The sequence below is a fragment of the Calliopsis andreniformis genome, chromosome 4, assembly GCF_051401765.1.
Source record: "Calliopsis andreniformis isolate RMS-2024a chromosome 4, iyCalAndr_principal, whole genome shotgun sequence".
In the NCBI taxonomy this organism is placed as follows: domain Eukaryota; kingdom Metazoa; phylum Arthropoda; class Insecta; order Hymenoptera; family Andrenidae; genus Calliopsis; species Calliopsis andreniformis.
The window spans coordinates 5,217,260-5,243,311 of NC_135065.1; the positions used below are offsets into that span (position 1 = coordinate 5,217,260).

Below are 26,052 nucleotides of genomic sequence, written 5' to 3' on the forward strand. Positions count from 1 at the left end.
ATTATGTTTTGACTATAATTATTAATATTATATATTACACTTTTATATTAATCAAAGTACATTATTCAACAATTTGACGATAATCTTCATATTACTAAATTTACAAGCTCATGGTTTTAAAAACTATTCGTCAACCATAAGAAAAAATAACTATTATCTACTAACTGATCTACGTTTCCATTTTAAATAGTATTATTACATTTTTATTAAAGCGTGTAACAAATTATTGTTATTGAGTAGGACAATACCATCTATAGTAATATTTATGAACACAATGAGATTATGGTACACGCACAGTTACGAATCAGAAGATTCGGGTGTTTCCAAAGACCATTTAAGTTACGCCACCTAACTTGGTATACTGTATTTCTCATGAAACACTATAAAGATTTATTCTGAAGTTTTAGGCATACAATATTAGCAATCATATATATTTTCCAATTTTTTAGTGAGTACCCTTTAATAAAATAATGTTCTCTTTAGTAGCCAGAAATTTCTAATTTTCAGTTGTTTAAGCAGTGTATCGTTGACGTGTATGAGTGAACATTAGCCTAACCGCACAGTTTTAAAACAGGTGTCCAGTGACAGTTCTTAATGCTTCTTTTATTCAAGCGCTGTTCTGTTAATAACATATTAATATTTAGTATGCTACAATATATTAAATGATTTATACGCGAGTTTTGTGTGAAACAATTTTCTGTTTTCGTGTGTACCAATTTTTACTGAATTGAAGATTATTAAAAAAATGGCGGTTTCGTGTAAACATTTTGCATTTGTTATCAAATTCTTGATTTTTGGCAAAATTTGATGTCATTTTTATTAAAAACATTTCGTGTATAACGTCTATAACTAAGCTACAGCTTTATTATTACTTTCTAACATGCTTTTGATCAAAGTTTCATTAATCATTAGCTTATAATGTTGAAGCCTTATATTTATATTTTTAAGAAGTATTTTATCATTTCTTACTTTAGAAAATAAAAATGTTTTTGTATTTCATGTAAGCACATAAGTCATTGCACATTAGTAATTCTATTCTGATTGAAATATTGTATATAGTTGTTATGTCGACTGGAATGGAGCGAAGTATTCATGAAATGTTGAAAGATGCTCCAGCTTTAAACGACAGTGATAGTAATGTTCATGGTGGATCTCCACCACCTCATGCGTTAAACAATTGTAGCAATGATAGTCAATCTAGACCAGCTACAATAAATTTAACATTAAATAGTCCTACATCACAGACATGTAAGTATTATAATTGCAATGAAAATATTAAAAGTTAAATCTGCAATTGAAAGATTATTTTTGAAAATCTAACAGCTGTAACTGTATCTCCAAATACACCTATTCAAAATGGTGATACGCAAACAATGCGTACTGCTCAAAGCAAAATTGAGAGCATTAAAAATTGGAGTATTTCTACCTATAAATGTACAAGACAGTTAATGTATGAGAAACTTGGAAAAACATCTCGTACAGTAGATTCAGGTGTGTTATCTACAACATATTTTACATTTATAACTGGATTTATAGTTTCATTACATAATTATAATTTGGTTTCATTTTCAGAGCTCGAAACACAAATTGAATTATTAAGAGACACTCAAAGAAAGTATTGTAATGTTTTACGATTATCTAGAGCATTAGCTTCTCACTTTCATCATGTTGTTCAAACCCAACATGCTCTTGGAGAAGCATTTTCTGAATTAGCCCAAAAATCTCCAGAATTGCAAGAAGAATTTCTATATAATTCTGAAACTCAAAGAAACTTAACTAAAAATGGTGAAACTCTATTAGGGGCCTTAAATTTTTTTGTTTCTTCCGTAAATACACTTTGTAATAAAACGATTGAGGACACCTTACTTACAGTGCGACAGTATGAAACAGCAAGGTATTAACAAAATCCTATATTTAAAAAAAAAAAAAGAAAAAATCCTGAATATATTCAGCAATTTTAATTTGTGAATATTAAATTTTCCACAGAATAGAATATGATGCTTATAGAACGGATCTTGAAGCATTAGCGCAAGCAACGAAGTCTGATGGTAGTAATGCAGCAAGATTAGAAGAGGCACAAGCTAATTATGAGGAACATAAACAAAATTTTGAAAAGTTACGCTCTGATGTCTCTATAAAACTTAAATTTTTAGATGAAAACAGAGTATGTCTTTATTTGTCTTGTTATAGTTTTAAATATCTTGTGTACCTTTGTATTTTATTTTAATTTTATTACAGATCAAAGTAATGCATAAGCAGTTGCTGTTGTTTCACAATGCAGTGTCTGCCTATTTTTCTGGAAATCAAACTGCATTAGAAGCAACATTGAAACAATTTAATATAAAAGTTAAGTCACCGAATTCATCTTTACCATCATGGCTTGAACAGTAGTTACACTAGAAGAAATAAATGCGAATATTTTGGGAAGTACGAACAAAAGGATTCGTCCATATGAATTTCTTTTCGAGCACTCAAGAAAGTGACAAGGTAGATTATTCTTCAAATTTTTTAACAATATGTTGAGAAATGGTACTATCAAGTAATTTGTTAATTTAAATGATTTCTGGAAGGAGAATGAATTACGACGTAAAAACAGACTGAATTTTTTCCGTATTATGCTTTAAATATTGGCCAGTATCTATGATATATGGTGTCTTACATTAACATCTTTTAATCATACACTTAGATTTTACGTGCATCATTCAATGAGAAATACATGTCTGTTAAAGGATTTGGTAAAAGTTCTCTTCAATCAATAGTAATGTTTATGATATTATAAAGGCAATAGATATTTAATTTTTTTATCTGACTTCTTAGAGAAGTTCTAATGTAAATACATAAAATATCATGATAAACTAAACTTTGAATTTTACAGTATGTATAAAAAAGTATGGATTCGTTATTTATATTATATTTTGCACCAACATAATAGATATTCTCTAATAATGAAATTGTAATGAATTCAAAAATTTGAAATTTTACATACTTTATTATATTTTTTATTTAATTTGACATATAAAAAAGTATTAATTGAATCTCATTTGTAAAACATATGAATTAATCTTTTTGAGTAGAAATTGATTTTTTTCTTTATATGTTAAACCTAATCTGTTTATTTAAAATCAAGAAGTAATTTAAAGAAATTTGAATACTTCCATCTTTGTATTAAATTTGTAGTATTTGTAAGCATATTTCAGTTATTGTATTTATACATTCGTACTATCATCTTCCTGTATTTACTGATTTTTATACTTAAATTAACTGAGAAACTTTTAAGGAATTAACAACAAGATACTGTTTTATAGGTTTTGTTTAGCATAATTTTACTTTGAAAGTATTTTTGTTATACTTTTATCTAATATATACGAAAAATCGCTTGCAATTATATTTATCTAATGGTATCAATTATTTAAAAAAATTTTGCTATTATTTAATATTCATATATTAAGTAAATTTTTGTTATAATAGAGATGTGTGTATTAATCATAGTATTTCAAAATATAGTAAATGTTATATGATTAATTTACTTATCAGCTTTTATACATTTGAATCAAAAGATATATCAGCATAATTTTCTTATATATATATAACAATGTTTTTTCATTAGGTACATTTCTATTCAAGATACTTGTATTTTAGAAAAGAAATGTTTAATTATTACAAAACTGAAGAAACTAGTCATACTTTTTAAGCAAACACTTAAAACATTAAGTGAATTAAAATTATGCTTTATATTTAGTGTCATGTATATTGACATTAATTATATTTTTACATTTTATTTTAAACCAATAAGATATAACTAAGCCACTGCAGGTCATTACGCTTCACACATAGAAAACTTTTAGTATAGATGAAATAAATGTAAATTGTCACCATTGTTTGTTGCTTGAAGTCATAGTTTACATTAGCATTAATAGAAATTTAAATTATAAAGAAATTAATCTATTAATATTATGATATCACCAATACGTTTTATCATTTTGTTTGGAAATACAATTCTTCCACAATGATTGCAATACAAACCTTTTAATGCATATGAAACAGTATTCATAAGAAAACTGTATGAAATGCATAAGCAGTTCATTTAACTTTCAAAATTTCTGCAGATTTTCGTAATTGTAAATCTGCATTTATCTTCAAAATATCAATGACTATAAAAGATATTGACCATAGAATAAAATAGTATCTTTATTTCATTTATATTCATTTATTGTGCAATTTTTTAAGACTGTTAAATCTTTTTTTAAATTATTATGAGTGTATATTAAGCACATTCCATTATACAAATTTTGTTAGAAATGTCTAGGCCAATTAAAATGTACTTTAACGAAATAAAAATACAGAGTCATAGAAGTAAGGCTAAAAAGGATTGGTGAGCAACTTGTATCATCAAAATACAAGGATTGAATACTTTTTAATTTATAAAACGTATTGTAGTTAGTGTATTATGTTCCTAACCATGATGTTATTGTGTGTATATTATGTGTATACAAACTTCTAATAATAAATGAATACTTATATACTTTGCTTTGTACAGAATTTTGGTTAATTAGTAATAGTTTTTTTATCCATATATCCAACTTTTATTTTAAAACTGGAAATACAATTACGAATAAAGTAGTTAAATATAATTTGTTGCATACTAAATACTTCTTGAATATTTATTTATTTATTTATCAGTATTTATAAAATTATATTGTATCAATTCTGATAACAGTACATAGCAATACACAAACAACATTTATACAATTTAGCACATATGTGCTAAATGCTCATTGATTTCAGAAAATGTTTTAAATGCTATTGTTAGAAACATAATTTCCATAAAATATACAATAGAAAATTTAACTAATTTCTATAAGCCTACCTACGCCGTAGTTTGAGAAACACTCTCTTCTACCTGTGATTGTGTTGCTTCTAAAGCTGCTTGAGCACTTTGAACTTCCTCTATCCTTCTCTGTACAAGAACAGGTTGTACTTCCATAAATATTTCCATCATTTTGTGATTCGCATGAATATGTTTCTCTAAACATTTTCTTAAACAGATATCCTGTAAAATAACAAACTTAAAAAATGAATAAAAAATTTCATATTATACAACACAGAATCATTTTCCTTGTAAATATGTCTAAAAGTTAGAAACGTATTTTATGTAAACAATAATTATACAACTCTGATGCATTGAAAGACTTACCTCATCTGTGGAAATTTCCCTTGAAATAAATGTATTCATACACCTCTTGAAACATGCCTCGGATATTTGATTATACAGAAGTAGAAAATCCTTGAACTGTAAATAAACAATCATACAAAAACCCTACTACATTAGCATTCTCGCACATGCGAGAATAGGTTAGGAGGTAATACTTAATTATTAATTACAGATTATTAACAATAAGTACATTTCTCATGTGCGTAACATCCATATTTAAATTATTGTCTCCAAATCGAATGACACGTTTGCAACGTCTTACTATTTATTGTTTGCTCTTTTGTTAGGTTACGGCACATCACTTATTACTTCAAATTCATAACGATACGATATCTTTGGAATCGACAATCGACTTACGACTTTTGCAATAATTCGATTGATCGACTTTATTTTATTTCGAGAATTAAAAATACATAATTTTCATTAGAAATTAATTAGATAGAATTTAATATAATAATCGATTAAATACAGTAGCAATTATTATTCGATGCAAAATGTAATTGTAGTGATGATGAAAGCAACTGCTTTCTCAAATTCAATTGAAATACGCATTTGTAAGTATCTGGAATTATTACATTATTTACATTACTCTTATCACATTACTTACTTTTCGTGACTTGCGACAACAAAAAGTTCTATATTACACTTCTTTTTAAACAAACTCTTTAAACTCTTAAAACAGTTTTTGGCATTTGAAGGGAAAACGGAGAAAGGTGAATACTTCTAACTTACGCTACCAATAGTCAATATGTAATAATTCAAGCTCAATTTTCTCAAAAACGAAGCACGATATCAAAAAAGTTTATTCTATATTTTCGACTTACTTTCTCATGTAGAATCACCTGTTTTCCACTTGTACCATCACTTTTGGGACACCATGTATATGTACATGGCGTTTGTGTGGCCTTTGCTTGCGCTGATACCACAGTTTTACAAGTATTGATATAGAATATAGATGATATTAACATTTTTCGTTACGATTAATATAGACTTCCAAGATAATTTTGTTTTGAATTGTTTATATTTATATGCATGTTTATCTTGTATTTATATTTATATTTGGATTTCCATAAATTTATAAACTGTTGCTATCTTTTCTATAATTCCTTCGTCCTCAAAAAAGGACAGTGTTCTGATTATGTAAAGGGGGTGGATTATTTTTCCTGAAAAGTAATTAACAATTTTCTCTGTTATGTTCTTGTTGTATTAAGTGATTTAAGTTCTGTTCGTCGTGTGGGACACCCTGTATAACAGTATGTATCCAGGGACGAATTAAAAAGGGGGTTATAGCCCTGGGCCTCGTCTTTGCGGGGGCCTTCCAATTAAACTAAATTCCTAGATAAAATTTAACTAAATTGTTAGATAAACGTTTTTTGAATATATTAAATCAAAATACTTTAACAGAAAACTTCAACCCTTCAGGTACGGCTCATATTGTAGTAGCTCTATTCAAAGTATAGACATAGATTTTAAATTCTACCCAGCGTACGCCGCCATAAGTCGTAAACTTTTATAATACTGCATATTTTATTAAATATCTCATTTTTGTTTCATTATTGAATATTTTATTTTGTTTTCCGTTTCATGTTAATATTAAATACTCATTCACATAACAGTTTGTTATACGATTTATTGACAGTTTGAACATTTTCCGAAAAAATTTCAACACGCAACATTTCCACAAGAAACGAATTACAGTTTCGTAAAAGACTCGTCAAGAACCATCGATTGTAGCACAACACATAGAAATACGAAGCGTCGCTATTCTAAGAATATTCCAAATATCTCATCCTCTTTTCCTCATAACGTAATTATATATCCTCAAAACATTACACAAAGCATTCATTACTAACTCAATTTTCACTCATTACCCGCGCCACAATTTTCCATTAAGGGCCCTCCACTGGCCAATAGCCCCAGGCCTCAGAAGCTTCAACCGCCCCTGCACGTGTCGAGGAAAAGCGCGCTTTCGTCGGCTCTCCTCGGCGGCGGTCGGCTTCCCTCGTGTCGGATCGTCCCCGATTGGTCGCGGGTTGCGAGTCAGCGAAACGCGAATCAGTCGTCGGTGACGGTCAAAGAGTGTCGAGACGTTCGATTCGTTCGCGGAGCAGAAACGCGGGGTCCGTCGGTGCGTGGTCGCCGGTGAATGAAGCGAGACGATCGTTCCGCGCGATGGCCGCGTGCTACAGCGAGCAGGCATCGTCCACCTCGGGGAACGTAGCGAAGAAGTCGTCGACGGTCGGCGGGAAGGCGGTCTGTTGGCAGCAGAGGCTGTTCGGTAAACAACTGTCGCGGTGCGGACAGGTTAATCATCAGGACGCGAAACCGTGCGACGCGAGCGGCTCGCTCGTCGACGAGGACGGTCGGCCGACCTGTGAGGTGATCGGTGTGTATTTCAGTTTCATTAACCCCGGCGCTACCTGCGACGACTTCACGCGTCAGCTGCTCGAACTTTACACGAACATCAACGGGCTCCAGGAGAACGACAGGGACGCGGAGAACCCTGGCAGGGAGAGGAGGAAAAAGTTCGAGGTCGTGCACGTGGTCCTCTGGAGCAACGTAGCCGACGTCCTCGACTTCGAGGAAAGCTTCCGCGCGCACGTAGCTGAGCTACCTTGGCTGGCTGTGCCGAACTTGGACTACGAGAGGAAGGTAAGATTGATGGTTTTTATTTAGAATGATGGGACTAAGGTACTGTGCAGAGCTAGTAGGGCTACGTCTGGGAAAATGTGGATCTTTGTGATTGTAGATAAGAACGCCTGGTTTCACATGCACTTCGGTCGTAGGGAATTGTTGGGCGAGATGGTTGTGACTGTTAACTGAGACGAAGTAATCCCCTGTGTACAGAAAATTGGTATGCGAGCATGTGTCGGGGAGGAAATTTTATTAGCTCTGCATAGGAGAATGTTTTATTCGTTGTCTTGTTGTTATAATAAAGAGCTCCATGCTATAAATTTGTCACTGAGAAGTGAGCCTGTGTCGAGGAAACGCTGAACGAAAAAGGTTAATTAAAGGAATAATCTAGTTTTCTTTATGACCATGAAATACAATTGATGGTTCACAGCAAAACCAACCCTCACGATTTCACGACTTTTTTATTAACCCTTTCGTGGCTGCATGCTTTTCTTTATGGGCAGCTTTTGTTGTTCTTTCTTGTTAACTAGACTTCCAATATCATTCTAGGTGCGATAGCAGGAAAAAGTGGGACATTATGTCTCGCTAATCACGAAAGGGTTAAGAACACATTTTTGATTGTATACGAATATTCACGCAAATTCATATTTTCATAAATAAGTATATTTAAGGGAATAAAATCTAAGTGAAAATTTGATTCACTTTTGGAATATTATCACGTGTACTTAGTTTTCATTATTTTGTACATTTAAACTTTCCGTAAATGCATAACAATAAGCAATTTAGTAATACTAAATAGATAAATGTCCTCGCGAAAAGAATTTTAATCTGTTGATCAAAAATTGAAGATGCCTAAGTATTTTTCGCTCTCATAAAAAAAGTCAATGTCTCGTGACAATGGTAGATGAAGTATTTGTCGAGATATGTTGATGTGTGTAGAAGTAAATGTACTGATGTATTATAATATACGAATATAATTAATGTATTGCTAAACTGCTCGAGTAACCGATGTACGACCAAACAGAGAGGTTTCTCCTTTTTTAAGTAGCGTCGTATTACGCTCGGTACAAACACTATTAAGTGTGTTCAGATTAACTTTGAGCCTTTTAAAATCGGAGATAACATCGAAGGCTGCTTCAGACAGTTTTCAAAGAGACGTCCACAAGAGCTTGTGGGAAAAGTGTGAGATAAATGGACGTTATTATTCTGTCATTGACCCAGACGTTTTTAATCTCGCATTAATTGCTGATAAAATAGCTATGTAAATCAAACTGTGTGTTCTATCGTATGTTTTCAGTTTAGAGTTTAAACCATTTTCTCAGGTTAAAAGCACTTTTTTAAATAAAGAATAATTTCTGGGGTTCTTTCCTAAGAGATTATTTCAGTGTAGATTAATAATTTGTGACATAACCTACAATATGAACAGTTACTAAATTACAAATTTTGTACCGATTCTAGGAATATTTTTAACGTTTGAAAGTTTCACAGTACAAACTTAAATGTTTTGAAATTTATAATAAATTTGATTTTCGAGCTTTAGTTTATTAATAGAAATATTATACTTATAACAGATATAAATTAACGTATTTATAATTTTAAGTAAATGTCAAAATTGTGATTCAAACATCTCATCCAGTTAGCAATGCATTAAAAATACGTTTAAGCGTCTTTAATTTTTTCTTAATTCATGTAATTAAGTTTTTTTCCGTTAAATTCCCAATTACATTCAATTTAAATAGAGTTTCTTTGAAAGAGAAATTCGGTTTTGAATTTCATCTGCTCGACATAATCTCGAATTGGGGTCCATCTTAAAACCTTCTACATTTATCGTAATTATAATGGAGCATAATTTCAAGTAATTGTACTCGGGATTCCCCCTCGTTTCGAGTTGACGTCACCATGGTTTTTTTGCCGATCCCCAGCCATACGCGAACTCCAATTAAATTCAATTAAATAATTAGGGCCGATTTTTAAACCGAATAACGGCCCTCCAACTGGAACGGTCGCCATTCAGATAATTCGTAAGTTGGCGAAACTTTGAAAGCATTCCGATGAATTTTAAAACGAATCGGTGGTATAATAATTTCAATGGGGTTCCCCGTGTTTCAATATTCCTCGGGGACGCGCTTCTAACGGTTTTTTTTTTTCATGATCGTTCCTGATTTTCGCCGAGCTGCGTGAACTTTTGCCGTCGGGTCGCGGCGCACGACCAATTGAAGTGAGCATATCATTTGAAATTTGTACACATGTCTGTCATAAAGTTACATGTGTATATAGAGGGGGCATGCATGCCGTTATGCAGAACGACCGCGCGTGCAGCGCCTTTTTTATTTCCAACGGGTGTTTTAACCCCTCGCCAGACGCGCTATTTAGGGGCCGATTTTATTTGCGCCCAACACATCGGGCGAAGTCGACTTTCTCCATCTAAAAATCGCTCGTATATTTCCGTGTCACATCTGTTACTATTATGGGGGCACAGTAACTCTAAGTAATTAATTTCAATGCTACTCTCTTTACTGCCATGCTCACCTTTTCGTTGAAGGAAAATTTCTCAGTAAACTGTTGAGATTAGTTACAAAAATACAGAGCTGGAGAATATTTGAAATAGTGATAATTGAAATATTTCACCTAATAAATACTATTTCGTTAGATTATTTCTTATAGTAATTATATTACAAGTACATAGATGGAGTGGCAGTTGAAATATTTGTATATTCTGAATACACGACATGTAACTATTTTAACTCAGCTATAGAGATGAGGAATGTTTGAAATAGGTTAGTAGAGATAGTGATAATTGAAATATTTTACCTAACAAATACTATCTACGTTTATGTCATTCATTCTTCTTACTATTTCAGGACGCTTTTTAAAATTCCCACTAGAATAACCAAAGTGAAACTAATAGATAACCTAAAACTGTTATGGTCACACATCGTGATTGTGATTCATTCAAATATTATTTTTACAATTTTGGACAGTATTTCAATTCATTCTTGTTCAATTTATTTTTTGAAATTATTGTAAAGATATATAGAAATTATTTCACATTCGATGAAACAGAAATTAATTATTAGTGTATGAATCGATCTCGAAAACTGTGCATTTAGAATTGAAATATTCAGTGTTGGAGAATTTAGTAATTTTTTAATACTAAATTACATAATTTAATTGCAGAGTAATTGCATTTAATTTTACTAAGAATAAAAAATATATTCGTGCACATGCAGTTTTTATTTTTATATTAATACAATATACAACACGAAAGCAAATATCTATTAAATATTATAATTATTTATTCTAAGAGAAAACAATTTATTTTACTATAGAAGTTATTACTCGCACAAAAGTGAACCACGCATGCGAAAAAAATGATTCCTAAAAGAGTGGACAATTAACGCGAAAATTTGAAGAAAGCGCTCCGAGATAACGTAACCAGCAGCCAGAATTTTAAACTAAAAACTTTCAATGAAAAAGTCTGAGGCTCTCTAAACGATGTAAAACATGTCCCTCATTAAGAGGAGAGATTCTGTAAATGCGACTCGAAATACATAATTTCATTCTTAATGATTTAAGCGGAAGACAGGATAGTTCCTTGCGTCGCAGCTTCTCATTGGCTCACGTGCCCTCAATGACGCGCGTATCTCTTGTCTCGAAAGTTGAGTGGCTATGCGTGCATTAGGGGGCTTCTCGTATGCATAACAGTGTTCGGTTCTCCCTGGTATTTCTTAAAGCGAGTTAACGAACTTCTAGCATCGGGGTTGAGTAACGAACTAAAAAAGGGAAGAAAAAGAGAGGAAAAATAACGAGAAAGAAAAAGAAACGCGCGGAGTTTACTGCTGGATTTGAGGCAGCAACTTGAATTTGAATGTGGTACAATGATGGTGGTTCAAAACTTGTACATAAGATGGATATTTTTCATATTTACTGAATATATACAGGATGTAGATAGGTGGTAATATTTTAAAAGGTATAGGGGTGCTCCAGTGAAACAAGAAATGTCCTATGTAGGACATTTTCTAAATTTGTAGGAAATAGATCTGAGATTTTTAGTATTATAAAAGTTTAATCCTAAGAGGTAGAACAAAATCTATTAAGACTTTCTTGCTCTATTTCTGCTCTTCAATGTATCTGTAAAATTACAGAATCCTCTGATAGTTCAGGGTTAAGGGTTAACAAAAACCCTTGATACTCCCAATGTTTTAAAAATTTCCTTCCCAAGAACTTTCTATTATTTTAATTCTTTGCTCTTCCAATTTAAAAAAATTTGTTCCAGTAACTTTCTATTCTAATAATAAATCAATTTAAAAATGTAGAATGAGATTCGACGTAGGAGTACTTCTAAAGAAAACTGATGTTGAATCACATTCGACATAGAAATGCAAAGGATTAAGACATTGTTATCTATCGCAAAATGGAGACAGTTTGGACATTATGTCATAAGATATTTCTTGTTCCATTTGAGCTTCCCTACCATTTATTAAAATATTTCCACGTATATTGTTTACACCCTGTATATATGCATTACTGGGATATAAATCTAAGAGACTATCAGAGGTCGTTATTTCCTTTCTTTTTTCCACGATCATTAGTCAGGCCACTCGAATTGTTTGTATTGGTGATACGTATACACGTACATTCGATAGCCTGATTCGTGAGCAAACGCAACGATAAGCGTCCTGCGCAATTAGCGTCAAGTAGCCTCGTGATTCTTCCTTGCTCGTTATTCCGCCTATCTGCCCGATTCACATTGGGAATCACCCCCTTAAAATCGTAGCTTCTTTGTATACTTGTTCCATTCATTTAACAATGAGAAGAGCAACTGCGGTGTTGCATGCCCCGTTTGCAAGATAAGGACAACGCGAAATACTTTCGCCCTCTCGTTACTTTCTTAGCTCGCATTGAGGGTAAACAAAGAAATTTGAAACTGATGCTCGTTACCTGGGCAACGGGCACGGAAGAGGTAAAGGCAGCTGTATCTCGGGGAATCTTTAATTCGATATCTCGTTGGTCAAAATATTTGAAGGAACATTCATGGGGAAGCCTTTGTAGGGCTGTAACAAAGTGGAAAGGAGTGGAAAATGAGAAGAAATGAAGGTTCTTTTCGTGCATTGTTACAGCTTTTCTAGACGAGACACTTAAGTGGTTTGCGACTGCCATTCAGAACATGTTCACATAGTTACCAGCTTTTGTGTCGCGTCTCATTTTCGAAAGAAGAGTGGTGGACACGGCGAGGAACTCTACCAGTAGACTACAGGAAAAAGTCACTTAGGAGATTTAGGAACTTCAGACTTGAATGTTTTCTGTAACAAATATTTTGATGTTTTTAATCCGTATAATATCGTAACTCGTTCCTAATAACGAGTTTATATGTTATATTATAGTAATTCCAAGAAGTACTGGAAATATTAATGAGACAGTAAACGAATATGTGAACACTAATTTCACAATTCACTAGCAACGAGCTTATACAGTGCAAAATATATCTGCAACCACCTGACAAAACCTGATAAATCTTAATAAAGGTAAATGCCCCAGTAGTTGATCATTTCCTGATATCTGAACACTAACGTTGACTTTATTTAATTTTAGGCTTAAATTAATCAGACTTAAATGTAAGCATCTCATCTAAAGGGGTTCCCAATACAGTTCAATATTCAATTCCCTAAACACCTAGGATTTGTCTTCCTTTGTCCCCTCGTCCAGAGGTCTAGCCAGTTTACTTGACGAAATTGAACGATTAGTGGCATAAAGGCCAGCCACGAGTGCGGTGGCACGATGTCCAGCGTCGGTTGAACTGTGTGTAATAGAGGCACACGCTGCTCATCGTTTGTACGGTGTGTAAACCGTTTTCATAAAGATACACGCCGTTGGGTTCGACAGGGAAGCGCCGGTAGAAAAAGAGCGAAGCCGAGCAGCCTTTCCATTCTGGGGTGGCCGACCCATATCTTCCGCAAATAACCTTCTCATTCGGCCGGCGAGATCAAGAAAACAGTGAGCGCCTGGGAAGGTAGATGGACGAAAAAAGATGGAAAATATATTTACGTTAGCTTAGGTGGAGCAGGCAGAGAGAGAAAGAGGGCGAATCGGACGATGCAGGTCCCTTGCCACGAAAAATGACTGAAACGGGGGAGGAAGGAAAAAAGCGAGGAGGCGAGGAACGTTGGAATCTAGATAGACTTTGAGGTAGTTCCTGCACAGAGTGGCCCGTGCACGGCGCCGTGCAACCCCCCTCAACCCTTGGACCTCCTTCCTGCCACTCCCGTCTGCTTTTTAGCTGGCGTATCGCGTAGATTACACACGACCTACTCGGCGGTGGTCAAAGAAGAAGTGAAGTACGTGCGAATCGCCCGAATAAATGTATTCTAGTACCTATGACTCGAAAACTCGCGCGAAACCCCTTCGAATGGTGCTTTGACGTGCGCCCGACGCTGGTGTGCATCGCGCGGGCGAAAGTGGTGGAAAGTTGCACGGGGAGAAAGAAAAAAATTAAATGTTCCCGCCGCTAACGCTAGCTGGGATGCTCCCGCGATACCTTTCATCTCTCTGATTTCGTTCCTCGAAATTATTCCATCTTAAGTTGCGCCTTTCATTTTCGCCCAATTGTCGGCAAATCTTTTTTTCCGAGGGAACGTTGCGTGCCCTGTTCCCTTCTCTGATAGAGCGTGCCTTTCATTTAGCTGGAGATTTTAACGGCCAGCGTTTTAAAGTGTCTACCTTCTTCATTGTCGTTAGCGATCCTCGTGGAATCGATCCTTTTTGCTGAGGACGCGATGGAGTCTCTTCCTTTTCTCGTGTCTCGTATGCATGTACCCACGTTTTCGACGTTTCCTCGCGGGAGCCTGCATTCGTTCGCGGTGTGTCATTGAAAGCCGCGGTAGCTTAAGACGCTGGTGCTGTTGCTGCTGTTGGGGTTGACCAATGAAAACATAGTGGTCTCGTCAGTCTCGGGCGGAGGAGAGAACGGGAGCTGTGGCGATATCTGTATACACCAGGGGTGCGCAACTCCAAACAGAGAGAACTAAATTTCCACTGGGCGTGAAATTGGTTAATTCAAATTTGTTGGATACTCTGTGAAATGCAAATTGTTGGCTATATATAATAGATATTACTTTCGAATGGTTAACTTACGTTTATTTAATACTGATGGCTTTATGCACACGTTGTATGTCCATTTTAGGGCAAGTTTGATATTTTGTATTATAAGTGGATTTTATATCAAATCTCAAGCTTGATCAAAAATGGACATGTAACGTTTGTAGATAGTTTAAGCCATCGATATGATTTGTGTCTTCGATTAGGTATTACATTTTGCATGATAATTTTCCATGAATTTTCAATGAATAAATGGCGTGCCATGTTTTCCCGCAGCGTTTGCTGGGTGAATGGTGTTAGTGGCGACGAAGTGCACGTTGCGCACCTCTGTCGTTCACGAAGGAGGCGATTGAACGCGCGCGAACGAGCCAACAGTGATCTCATCCCTTTCTCTCCATCGCTTGTCTTCTACCCGATGTCACGGCTATGCCAAGGGGTCTTCCCCTTGCAAGGGAGTCCGAGCGTCAGGGTGTCTGGTAGAAACAGGGGACTCAGAGACGTCACTTTTCAAATTATCTTCCGCCATTGACAAAACTCTCTGCTAAAGTCTCGATTGTATGAAAGTTAGCCGACAGAACAATTCCCGAACACTGTCTCTGTAAATTATACGGGAATCCGAACGAAACAATGCAAAGTCGAAGTGTTAATGATGTAACAGTTGTTTCAGTAAAGCAAAATTTTGTTTCCATTGGATATCGAATACATATTTACGTTGATACGAATATGAGACGAATACATATTACGTTGATTAAATTAGTTTTTTCGTCTCATATTCGTATCAACGTAAATATGTATTCGATATCCAATGGAAACAAAATTTTGCTTTACTGAAACAACTGTTACATCATTAACACTTTGACTTTGCAATATGTTTAAAATATTTGGAAATATTTAATTCTATTTTCTATGAGTAAAATATTAATCACATAGTCACTATATTTCAAGCACTATCATAGTTAAACCCCAAAAGTTACCACATAAAACCTGGATCCTATCATTACCTCTAGAATCACCTTTCCCACGAGCTCCCACATACCGTAACCTTATCTTGCCCCCAAAACCATTAGCCAAACTCTAAAACATACACTCAAGCCTTTTTCAAACTTTTCTAGTTCCTTCCGCTCACATAATAGTATAAGTGTATCCTATACATGTTTACTAGATTAAATTAACTTCTGTTTGAATTAACTTCTGACTTTCGAAAAGCCACACGTTTCGTTTGTCTTCTAAAAAAATACATTTGCCTTCAATATGATTGAAAATATCACGTTTTGTTTTCCTTCACAAAGAAAACCATGCCTGCATAGTTTGGTACGAAGAAAGCATGCTCTGTGCTATCAAATGTCCAAAAGTGATTTTCATGGAGAAATGGTAAAGTGGAATACTTTTTAATAAACTGAACTTCGAATATTCAAAATTTCTATTTTTTGGAGTTAGATATTTTAGCTGTAATAACAATAGGAATACAGTAAAACATTGATTAAACCTTAAACAGTGGAATAATAGTACCTTGCTGCAGAAAATAAAGTTAGCTATCAAAAGAACGCTTCAGATAATCAAAGCACCTACTGTATAGAGAAAATCGAAATCCGTAAAATATCAGTGAGCATACAACATATCTACCACTATCCATAAAACTAGATAAAACTCATTAAACGAATACAGCCAAACCTCTTCTTTCCCTTGTATCCTCAAGATACTCTACTTTACAAAAGAACCAAATGAGACGTGCCACTTCCCCTAACGCCCACCAAAATGTCCTTCCATCGATCGGAAGCCTACCATCCAGTTCCACGCTGTAGAGCTAAAAAAAAAAAAAAGGGCGAAGGTGGTAGTCGATTTTCAGGTCGAGTCGTTGTACGTGTAATCACGATGGGATCAGAAAATAGTGATATTACAGTGGCGTTTTTCGTACGGGCACAAGTACGGTCCGGGTGAGTTGGCGATGGGTTGGACAGAGAGGATCCCCCCGGAGGGAGGAAGAAGGCAGAATCGACGAGGGTAAGCGGACGATGGAGGGCAAGGACGACACGGGGGAACGAGCAAGCAGGAGCGATGGAGGTGGCTTGGTAGGGGACATGCAGACCACCGGGGGAAATAACGATAGCAGCGTCGAGCGAGCGGCAGCAACGCCAAGAGAGGACGTACGCGTTATCGACCGCTCGAGACGGAGACGGCAAACGAACCCGCGTGTATGTATACGCGGACCAGCACGAACGAACGAGAAACCGCCGTGGAAAATATACGAAGGGACCGCGGTAATGCCTCCCCGTGGAGGGTCGCGATAACGTGCGTCGCGCGTTCGGTGCCCAGACCCTTCCTTGCCTTACTCCGAACCTCGCACCCTCGCTTTGTGCTCGTCCATGGCCTATCGATACGGATTCTCGCGCGACGCGACGCGCGGGAGCAGAGAGCAGCAGGGAGCAGCTGAAAGTTGGCCATCGTAGGGGGCTGCCGAATGAAAAATCGTTTACTATTCAGAGGAATGGTCGGGAAGCGAGCGATTCCCCGCGCAATGGCTCTGTATAGGGAACAGGGAACCGTGAAAGGCGTCTCGGGGCGCCAAAAGTCTGATGGAACCACGGTCCTTCGGAGGTTGATGCAGAGGAGATGATGGGCGCGCGATAGCCCTTGATCCTTTCGCCTCTGTGCAAATGTGGGCGTTGCGGCGCCTACTCGATTCCGCTGGCTAATTGTTATCTCCGTTTTTGACGGCACGGGACGAGATAGTCGCGTTAGATTGCGATTGCTCGGTGGCGCGGCTGGGGAAATGGGAAAGAGGGTTTGATAGAAATAGCGAGAGCGGAATATGTATGCAGGATATTATTTAATTAATATTCGAATGCTAATGGGATTGAACTGGTGAGATGGAGAACGGTACATGATTAAAATTAGACGTTTTCGATTAGTCTAGAAACTACAGAAAAATTGTTGTAAATCTTTTTTATAGAAAAATATATTAATTTATTATATATGGTTGTTTACAGGTTAGAAGAAAAACCAACAAACTGAATATTGATATTACACAAATATTTGATCGAGTACAATTTTTATTCAATATGTAACACATTTTAAATAGTTTAGAATATTAAAAATTAATATAAATGTAAATTATCAATACTCTGGGTATCATTCTTCTGCTAGACGATTTTTTTGACCTTTCTTCAATGCTCATTGTCGTTTTTTGCGAGTTTTATGATCTCTAGTGCATTTTACGGGCACATATAAAATATAAGTTCATCCTGTCGGTAGGTATATACTTTTCTCCATTATATGACCCGCTGTGGAAGCTTTTCAGGACGTGTTGGTTACGCTCCAATCTTCTTCTCTCCTTTTGTTCTCTAGTAATCAGACAGATTAACGAGAATCGGTGTTCAGCGATAGCGGATACTATAGGCGATCGTCCTCTCGCGAGGGAAGTACTTACTTTCTAGTGTCGTCAGTAAAAATCGATAATGAGGCATTCAACGGCGTAAAAAGTTAACGTACATAGTTTTAAACGCGCGTCACTGTGAACAGGCTAATAGCCTACCATTAGGAAGTCGGGCGAAATGAACTGCAAATGGGTCTGGTGTTAATGAAGCAAACGTAATGTACAATATACACACTACCTAAAACAAGGATATCGATACCTTCGTTCTGATACCACTTATCATCATTTTTTAACGATATTTGGGTTGTGAGTGTTGCTACGTTTGATTCTGCATTGAATCATTATTATAAAATGTACAAATGTGCGCTTTGAAATGAGATACATTAATAAAATTCAATTGATTTGACTCAATTAAGGGAAATCTGATACAGTAGAATAAAAATTGTTTCAGATACAAGAAAATAAAATTGAAGTGGTTCTTAAATATTTGTGTAATATTTTTCAACGTATAAAGTGTTGGAAGCATTATGTACAAGGTGAGTCTCGTAACTGTATCACATAAATTTTCTTGTAAATTATTTGTTGCATGAGAAAATGTTTCAAACGAAAGTTATTTGATATCAAGAGAAGCATACCAAAAAGGAGTATACCCTCGATAACAAATAACTTTCGTTTGAAGTATTTTTTCGTAGATCAAATAGTTTAAAGAAAATTGAAGCGATGCAGTTAGGAAGTTTACCTTGTATATGTATAATATGTTCCTATATTAGAGTTTCTAAAATAGTGAGTGTTGTAATTAATATCTACTTACTTGAATAAATGATCTTTGGAATCATTTTGGCTAGTGAATATTTAATAGTAGTAAAAGGAAGAATTTCAATAAATTATATGTAAAAAATGAAATGAGATGGTAATGGAAACAAAATTAAAATTCATATTTATTCTATATTTACTATGCAGCTTGCATTGATAATATGTAGTTTACGAAGTTTGGTAACATCCAAAATAGGCGAATGGAAATTACATGCATATGTATGTGTTATGTAAGGACTCGCAGGTGGCTATTGATTTTACACTAGAATTGAAAGAGAAAGTACAAGAAACTTAGGGGAAACCCCCATGAAGGCTTCAGTAATATCGTAAAGTTTAGTAATGAAATTCGTATTACAGAAACTACCTTTAAGACCACTTTTTCGAGATGGGGGATCGCAGTGAAGAGGTTTATAGCGGACCATTATTTTAGTTCAAAATTTGAAAGGAAGTTTAGGATACTAAAAAGTATCCTATAAAATGTAATATGTATTTATAATAAAATTCAATAATAAAGTTTTCATTACAAAATATCAGATTGAAGTTGATAGTTGATATCTGAACAACAGAAAAAAAAATAGAAAACTACTTATCGATTCATTTTTGAAACTCAAAAAAGAAATGTTAATAGCAATTTTAATAGGAAATTATGCAATGGAAATTGTGTAACATTAAAAATTGATTTGTTTTCTAAATTATCGTAAAATTGGTTGCGTATCACAAAATTTTATTTTAGAATTTCGTGATACCAGTATTTTAATTTTTCTGTGTTTTTATCTGTAACAGGATTTCCAGTTCCTGATGTTTTAAAAGCTTTAATATATTCATAGCAACTGGAAGCACGATAAGAAGTTCATCCTATCTTTATATTTTTCTTCCATCACTGGTTTATAAATATAAATATACATCTTTAGATCTTTTACTTATTGTTACACTACTTCCATAACTATTGACACATGTACATAGCAAAATAATTATACAAATAATAACACGCACCTATACAATACAATATAATTATTTAACATTAATTTAACCGAAATATAAGTACTGTTCGATTATACTAAATAATAAACTATTCTCTTTTACTAAAATAGGAATATATCTGATAGTCTAACAAGAAGCAAAAGAAAGAAATTAATAAAAAAATATATACTGTTCCATAATAAAATCATAAAAAAAGGTCAAAAAAAACCAAGTATAAAATATTCCCCAAAAATAATAAAATAAGGTGCTTGTCCATATTTCTGTGCCTTTGGATTGAAATCATTTTTTTAAAATAATTGTATTGAAAGTATAATACTTTTTTTTAAATTTTACATGTTAACAAGTAAGCTTGAATAAAAAAATAATTCCTCAGTTTATTTCCAAAACTCCCATTTCTATAAATGATTTTAATCCGAAGGCACAACATTACATACAAACACAAAAACATGGATAAATACCCTAAGTCAGTCCCAATTAGACCAAAGAAACTTTTTCCGAGAGAGAAACCCCTCAGCACGTTGAAATCCACCTAATACTCGAAAAACGCGAAACAACCACGAAGTAACATATCATCCCAGGTGGTACACATTTGCATGAAAAGCGTCCGTCCCCCTTCAAAGTGTAAAAAGCCTGCAACGCTACCTGCAACCGGTCATCGATTTCCCTTCAGAGCCGCAGAAAAAGGTCGGTGCGCCCAGGAGAAATCCCGCGGAGTCTTGAAGAGTCGCTCTCCTTTATCCTCCATCGCAGTGGAAGCAGCCAGCTTTCCCATCATCGTCTCCGTTTCCATGGCTGATGCCACTGTAATCGCGCGCCCCGCTAGAACAGAACCAGACGCTCCTTATTATCGGTCCTTCCCCTGTTCTCGATCATTTTACCGCGAAAGGAGACATTCTCTCTCGTCGACGTTATCCTCCTAAGGACTCGTTAATATTTTCTTGTCCACGGGCGAGAACGCCCCGACGAAAGGGTTGATTGCTTATCTGGGAAAAGGAACGGAAATTTCGCTGTGTCTAGGGCAACCCTCGTAGTTTTCGTGCGCTGCCTGTCCTTTCCTTATCTCCGTTCCAACGTGAAAACCTTTCTGGCTGGTTTCTAGTATCACGCTCGAGCCCTTCCCTTCTTTCGCCTCTTGTAGCACTGTAATCATGCAGCTGGGCAGAAGGGATAGCACTCATTGTCGGCAGACATTACTCCCCTGCAGAGAGACACTCGTTGCGCCCTTTTCGCCGTGGTTGAATTTCGTAGCGCGGGGGCCAAGGATAACGGAAGAAACAGAGAGCTCTGGCTACGTGCTCTGAATTACGTGTCTACGTGTGAAGATATATATGCTCACTCTCGCGCGTATTCCTCGCACGCTCCCCGAAATTGATGGGTTTCGATTTTTTCTCATTGCTTCCTCCGCGCCTCTTTTTTTTTTCATACACTCGATACTCGCGCGCTGCTCGAATATAAATCAACATTTATCGTGTCCCGACGCGGAAGTCTGTAAAATTGGGCGGCGCGAAATTTTCGAGCGGAAATTTGCTACCTTCGTTAACGCGGACTTTGAATAATTGAATTGCTCTGTTTGCTTTGGTAGTTTGGGATTTTTTAAAATTCTGTTTTCTTTGGGGGGTTTTTCTCGTTTTTCGTGGGTGAAAGGGAGGGCAAAAGAGAGGGAATTGGAAGCGCTGCTTGATTCCCTCTTCAGAGAAAATTTCAGCGAGATTCCATCGGGCTTTGTATCTTGCTGGCAAAAAAAGGTCCTTTGTAGATATACAAATGGAATGGAATTACGTATTGAAATATGTAGAAAATTCAATGGACTCTCGTTTCATGAGATAGGATTTATAGATAGTAAAAAATACTGATAATTTTTAAAGCAAATTAACGTAAAGTAAAAACTTTTAATTAATCTTTTAATAGCAGTATGAAATATGAATATCAATTATTTTGTAGATTGTTATCTTACCATAATTCTTAATTTTACATAATAGATTTTTGAGTGAGCTATAATTAATGGTTACTTATTTCATAATGCAGTAATTGAGTAATTATATAAGTAAGAATTTTCTTTCTGCATTTTTCAAGAATTTTATATTTTCGACTTGTCACAGTTTTCTTTGGTGTATTAAAAATAATGTTATTATCGATGAATATATTTTTTGTTTAGGAACATAATATGTTCATTATTCATAATCATAATTAGAATCATATCATAATATGCCCGTAATATGACTCTAATTATGATATAACTCTATTTAAGAAAAAAAAGAATAAATCAAACCTCGTTTTCTTAATAAAAATAAAAGACAGGTATCTCAATTATTATAGGTATCTACTATAATTTATGTACAATTCAGAAGTAACTACAGATACGTATAAATTTTCTTGACAAACTAGTCTAATTCTAAGTGATTTAAAAATTGTGTATATCATAGCAATGAATTCCAAAATAAATAATTCATGATTTAACAAATTTTTGTTTTCCTATAAATACTACATACTTTATCAGTCTCCTAAAATCAAACGTCTAACATATCAATGATACTTAATAACATTCTGCACAACATTTTCCTTTCAAGCAGCGCAAATATCTTTAAAAAATAAACAGAATTCCCCGAGACAGTTGCATGTTACATTATTCTAATATACAGTTCGCTCTTAATGTACTTTGATCAAGATCGTAACGGCGGAACCCGTGGCTTTCGGATGCAAATCCCAGCAGGGCTTCAAACCGAGGCCCTCGTAAACGAATATTTATGAAGGATTCTCAAGAATCTTACGATCGATGGTGAAATACTCTTACAGGCGATCAAGTATCTTTTTTTTTATTTTACAGACCAGACTGACCCGGAGGTACCGGATAAAGGCTGGTGTGCCGACTTTAATTTTATTGGACGGTTCTAACGGCTCGGTGGTGACCAGAGGGGGTGTGGAACGAACTATTGGCGATCCTACTGGAGCTGAATTTCCTTGGAAACCTCCTCATCCAAAGGCAGCACTCGAGGATGGTCCACTGCTACCCTGCGGAGCACGCGATAGCAATGAACCCATGCTGCACGAAGAGTTGCGCCACTGCTTCAAGGGTGTCTACTTCAGCGCGCATTGGGTATGGTATACACGTGGAACTCTGCCTTTCAAACCGTGTACTTGATCGAAAAATGTACAAAGTGTTCGACAACAGGTGTCAGAAATTTTAAGGGGTGATTTTACATGTCAAAATAGGACGAAATTGCGTTTGGGGATTAGTTCTAGGGTTTTGGTGGGTCTGCGCTACATGTTGTACAACATAATTGTATAACATAGTTGTACGACATAGTTGTATAACATAGTTATACAACATAGTTGTATAACATGTAGTGTAGGCCCAGCTTAACTCTAAAACGAAAACAGAAAAGAGACATATGTATAACATCTTTCATTTCTGTTTTCTAAGAAGTTATATAAGTTATTGTATGTCTGACTTGGGTCTTATTCTACTGTCAACGTGTATTAGCCAGGTCAAACACAATGAGGCCAGTAGAATAAATCATGAATCAGACACAATGGAGCCAGTAGAATAAGTCCCGAATCAGACACAATGGAGTCAGTAGAATAAGTCCTGAGTCAAATACAGTGGAGTCAGTAGAATAAGTCCTGAGTCCTGGGTTAAATACAGTGGAGTCAGTAGAATAAGTCCTGAGTCAGACACAATGAAGTCAGTAGAATAAGCTCCGAGTCAGACACATTTTACGCGTACCTTATCAATTTATGTAATATGATGAGGTAAAAAATTGTAGTCAAAGCTGATATGTGTTTTTTCTTATATTAGTGTCCACCTTGTAAAGCGTTTACCCCACAACTTGTGGATACCTATCAGCGAATTCGGGAGAGAGGTCACGACTTCGAGGTGATCTTTGTGAGTTCGGATAGGTAGGTTGATCTAATTAATTCATTTACACATTCATTTAAAAACAAATGAAAAATATCTAATTATTCATATAACGTTAATACTCTTCATCTGTGAGTTTATTAAATTTAAAAGTAATTTTTTCAAAATAAGTCGAATTAAATTGTGTAATAATTATAACATAAACTCACTTGGAAACATGATTTTTTAAATAGTAGTAAACAGTCACAGAAAACCATGTATATAATACAGGAGATTACAAGTAAATTAATTATAATAATAGCAAATTTAGTTTTCATTTAAACAGCGTAGCTATTCTACTACTAACAATAAGAAACTTTTAATTAAGATGTAACCTTTTTATGAGCAGGAGTGAGGAGTCTTATAACGCTTATATTGAAACGATGCCTTGGTTGAGGATACCCTTTAGTCAGGAGGAAAGACGACGAAAATTAGCGAGAGCTCTTGATGTGCAAGCGATACCCACTTTAGTGATACTCGATCCCCGGGATAACATTATAACTCTGGATGGTCGAGCAGAGTTGATTGAGGATCCTGAAGGACTGGTAACTGAAAACTTTTTCGAATTGTTATCAATTACCCTTTGTATTTTTTTCTCGTTCGTCTCTTAATTATATTCATTTATTTTACAGAACTTCCCATGGACCAGTCGTTTGGTGAATATTTTAACGGAAAAGTATGCTACTTCGTTACACGACGCTCCAGCAATTATACTATTTGTCGGTAAGTGCATTTAAAAAATACAGTATAATATTTTTTCGCTATAAATTCTCTCATATTATCAGTTCTAGTATTTGAAATTATTCTCCAAATTTCTTTCAAATCACCAGTTTGTGAATTAAGGTAAATGTCCCAGTAGTTAACTATGCTCCGATACCTAAATATTAACATTAATTTTATTCAATTTTAGGCTTAAAATCTATTAGGTATACCTAATTAAAAATCAAAACTAGTGTCGCAAAATAGTATCCTCAATTTCTAGGTCCTCATAAAGTATTGGGTTGTACAGTTTTAGGTTGTTCGTTAATTGGAACATGTTGAGCGTTTACGTATTGGGACATTTACCTTATGCTCAAAAATATATTTCTTGCAGTGTATACATTCAATTGTAAATTTATAGCAAATGCATAGTGTATGATATTTGCGACTGCTCCCTTAATATTGATGGTATTTTTTGATAGAAGGCGAAGACTGCGAGATTCAATTCGCGGAAAGCGTGCTGTTGCCAGCTGCACAAGGGTACAGAAGAGATAGACCTGATTATGATCCAAATTATGATGATCCAGATGATATTTTACAATTTTATGTAGCGTTAGATGTAAGTATCTATAAATATCTATAAGTATACACAATAATTAAATTATTATTATTATTATTTTCGTTGAAGTGTGAAACGTCCGACATTCTGCGAGAGTTTGTCGGTTTGGACGACGCAGTGCCACTCCTAACGGCGATTGATATACCCCGAGGAGTTTATGTTGTGATGGAGGATGGTGCCGAGATAACAGTGGACTCTGTACAACAATTTGTCGACGGATTCCGCAATGACAAATTGCCTATAAACAAAATAGCCGCGATACACAAAATTGCCAAAAACGATCAAGTTTCTACATGAACCGTAGAATTAAACGGATGATTTTATACAAATTTATTAAAGACCATGTGAAGGAAGGAGCAGCTAGGTTTTTAAGTGGTCATTATACAACCACAGATTAAAGAAACCCCATCCTCTCTTCTCAATCCTGTCTCTGTGATACCATTGCTCCTTTCAGTAGGAAGGAATCCCGCGCATAATTGCGCTTTTGTATCCGCACAACCCTTCGTGGAAGTAACCAAAAGACATGTATTATATATCATAGTCAATAAAAATCGAGCGAATTGTATTTTTAAGTGTACACACGCACACGAATACGTTAATATATTATAATGTATTACTTAATGAACGCCAAATGAACACGTCGAACGTATTTTGGGTTTTAATAAGTACTCAACTAATCCCGTTTTTCGTACAGGCAACAAGTAATGTATAGTTAATGTATAGTTAACTTC

General features: G+C 35.1%; 3 protein-coding genes across 4 annotated transcripts; 2 read left to right on the forward strand and 1 right to left on the reverse strand.

Annotated features, from left to right (window-relative positions):
- Positions 1 to 367: 367 nt before the first annotated feature.
- On the forward strand, positions 368 to 2,913 carry Arfip (ADP ribosylation factor interacting protein arfaptin). 2 transcript variants are annotated; one of them, XM_076376444.1, is made up of 6 exons: positions 368 to 448; positions 1,060 to 1,248; positions 1,324 to 1,491; positions 1,573 to 1,894; positions 1,987 to 2,164; positions 2,239 to 2,913. In XM_076376444.1, exons 2-6 carry the CDS (start codon positions 1,065 to 1,067, stop codon positions 2,389 to 2,391), a joined length of 1,005 nt encoding a protein of 334 aa, XP_076232559.1. In that variant the 5' UTR covers positions 368 to 448; positions 1,060 to 1,064; the 3' UTR covers positions 2,392 to 2,913. The 2 variants fall into 2 exon arrangements, with proteins under 2 accessions (XP_076232559.1, XP_076232560.1); XM_076376445.1 differs by lacking the exon at positions 368 to 448 and having other exon boundaries at positions 1,036 to 1,248.
- Positions 2,914 to 4,642: 1,729 nt separating this feature from the next.
- LOC143178436 (mitochondrial import inner membrane translocase subunit Tim10 B) lies at positions 4,643 to 5,542 on the reverse strand. The gene is made up of 3 exons (XM_076377098.1): positions 5,403 to 5,542; positions 5,195 to 5,290; positions 4,643 to 5,050 (listed from the first exon to the last, which is right to left on the reverse strand). Exons 1-3 carry the CDS (start codon positions 5,424 to 5,426, stop codon positions 4,868 to 4,870), a joined length of 303 nt encoding a protein of 100 aa, XP_076233213.1. The 5' UTR covers positions 5,427 to 5,542; the 3' UTR covers positions 4,643 to 4,867.
- A 1,750-nt stretch (positions 5,543 to 7,292) lies between these two features.
- Positions 7,293 to 25,906, forward strand: LOC143178432 (nucleoredoxin). The gene is made up of 7 exons (XM_076377094.1): positions 7,293 to 7,864; positions 22,933 to 23,202; positions 23,905 to 24,005; positions 24,353 to 24,548; positions 24,636 to 24,726; positions 25,185 to 25,321; positions 25,391 to 25,906. Exons 1-7 carry the CDS (start codon positions 7,385 to 7,387, stop codon positions 25,616 to 25,618), a joined length of 1,503 nt encoding a protein of 500 aa, XP_076233209.1. The 5' UTR covers positions 7,293 to 7,384; the 3' UTR covers positions 25,619 to 25,906.
- The last annotated feature ends 146 nt before the right edge of the window (positions 25,907 to 26,052 follow it).

Excerpts from the sequence above, each read along its gene's own strand:
- LOC143178432 (XM_076377094.1), top strand. The coding sequence starts at position 7,385 with ATGGCCGCGTGCTACAGCGAGCAGGCATCGTCCACCTCGGGGAACGTA. Across the intron at positions 24,727-25,184 it reads AGCAATTATACTATTTGTCG|AAGGCGAAGACTGCGAGATT; the intron begins GTAAGTGCATTT and ends ATTTTTTGATAG. Across the intron at positions 25,322-25,390 it reads AATTTTATGTAGCGTTAGAT|TGTGAAACGTCCGACATTCT; the intron begins GTAAGTATCTAT and ends TTTTCGTTGAAG.
- Arfip (XM_076376444.1), top strand. The coding sequence starts at position 1,065 with ATGTCGACTGGAATGGAGCGAAGTATTCATGAAATGTTGAAAGATGCT. Across the intron at positions 1,249-1,323 it reads TAGTCCTACATCACAGACAT|CTGTAACTGTATCTCCAAAT; the intron begins GTAAGTATTATA and ends AAAATCTAACAG. Across the intron at positions 2,165-2,238 it reads AATTTTTAGATGAAAACAGA|ATCAAAGTAATGCATAAGCA; the intron begins GTATGTCTTTAT and ends ATTTTATTACAG.
- LOC143178436 (XM_076377098.1), bottom strand. The coding sequence starts at position 5,426 with ATGGATGTTACGCACATGAGAAAT. Across the intron at positions 5,291-5,402 it reads ATGTTACGCACATGAGAAAT|TTCAAGGATTTTCTACTTCT; the intron begins GTACTTATTGTT and ends GTTTATTTACAG. Across the intron at positions 5,051-5,194 it reads GGGAAATTTCCACAGATGAG|GATATCTGTTTAAGAAAATG; the intron begins GTAAGTCTTTCA and ends GTTATTTTACAG.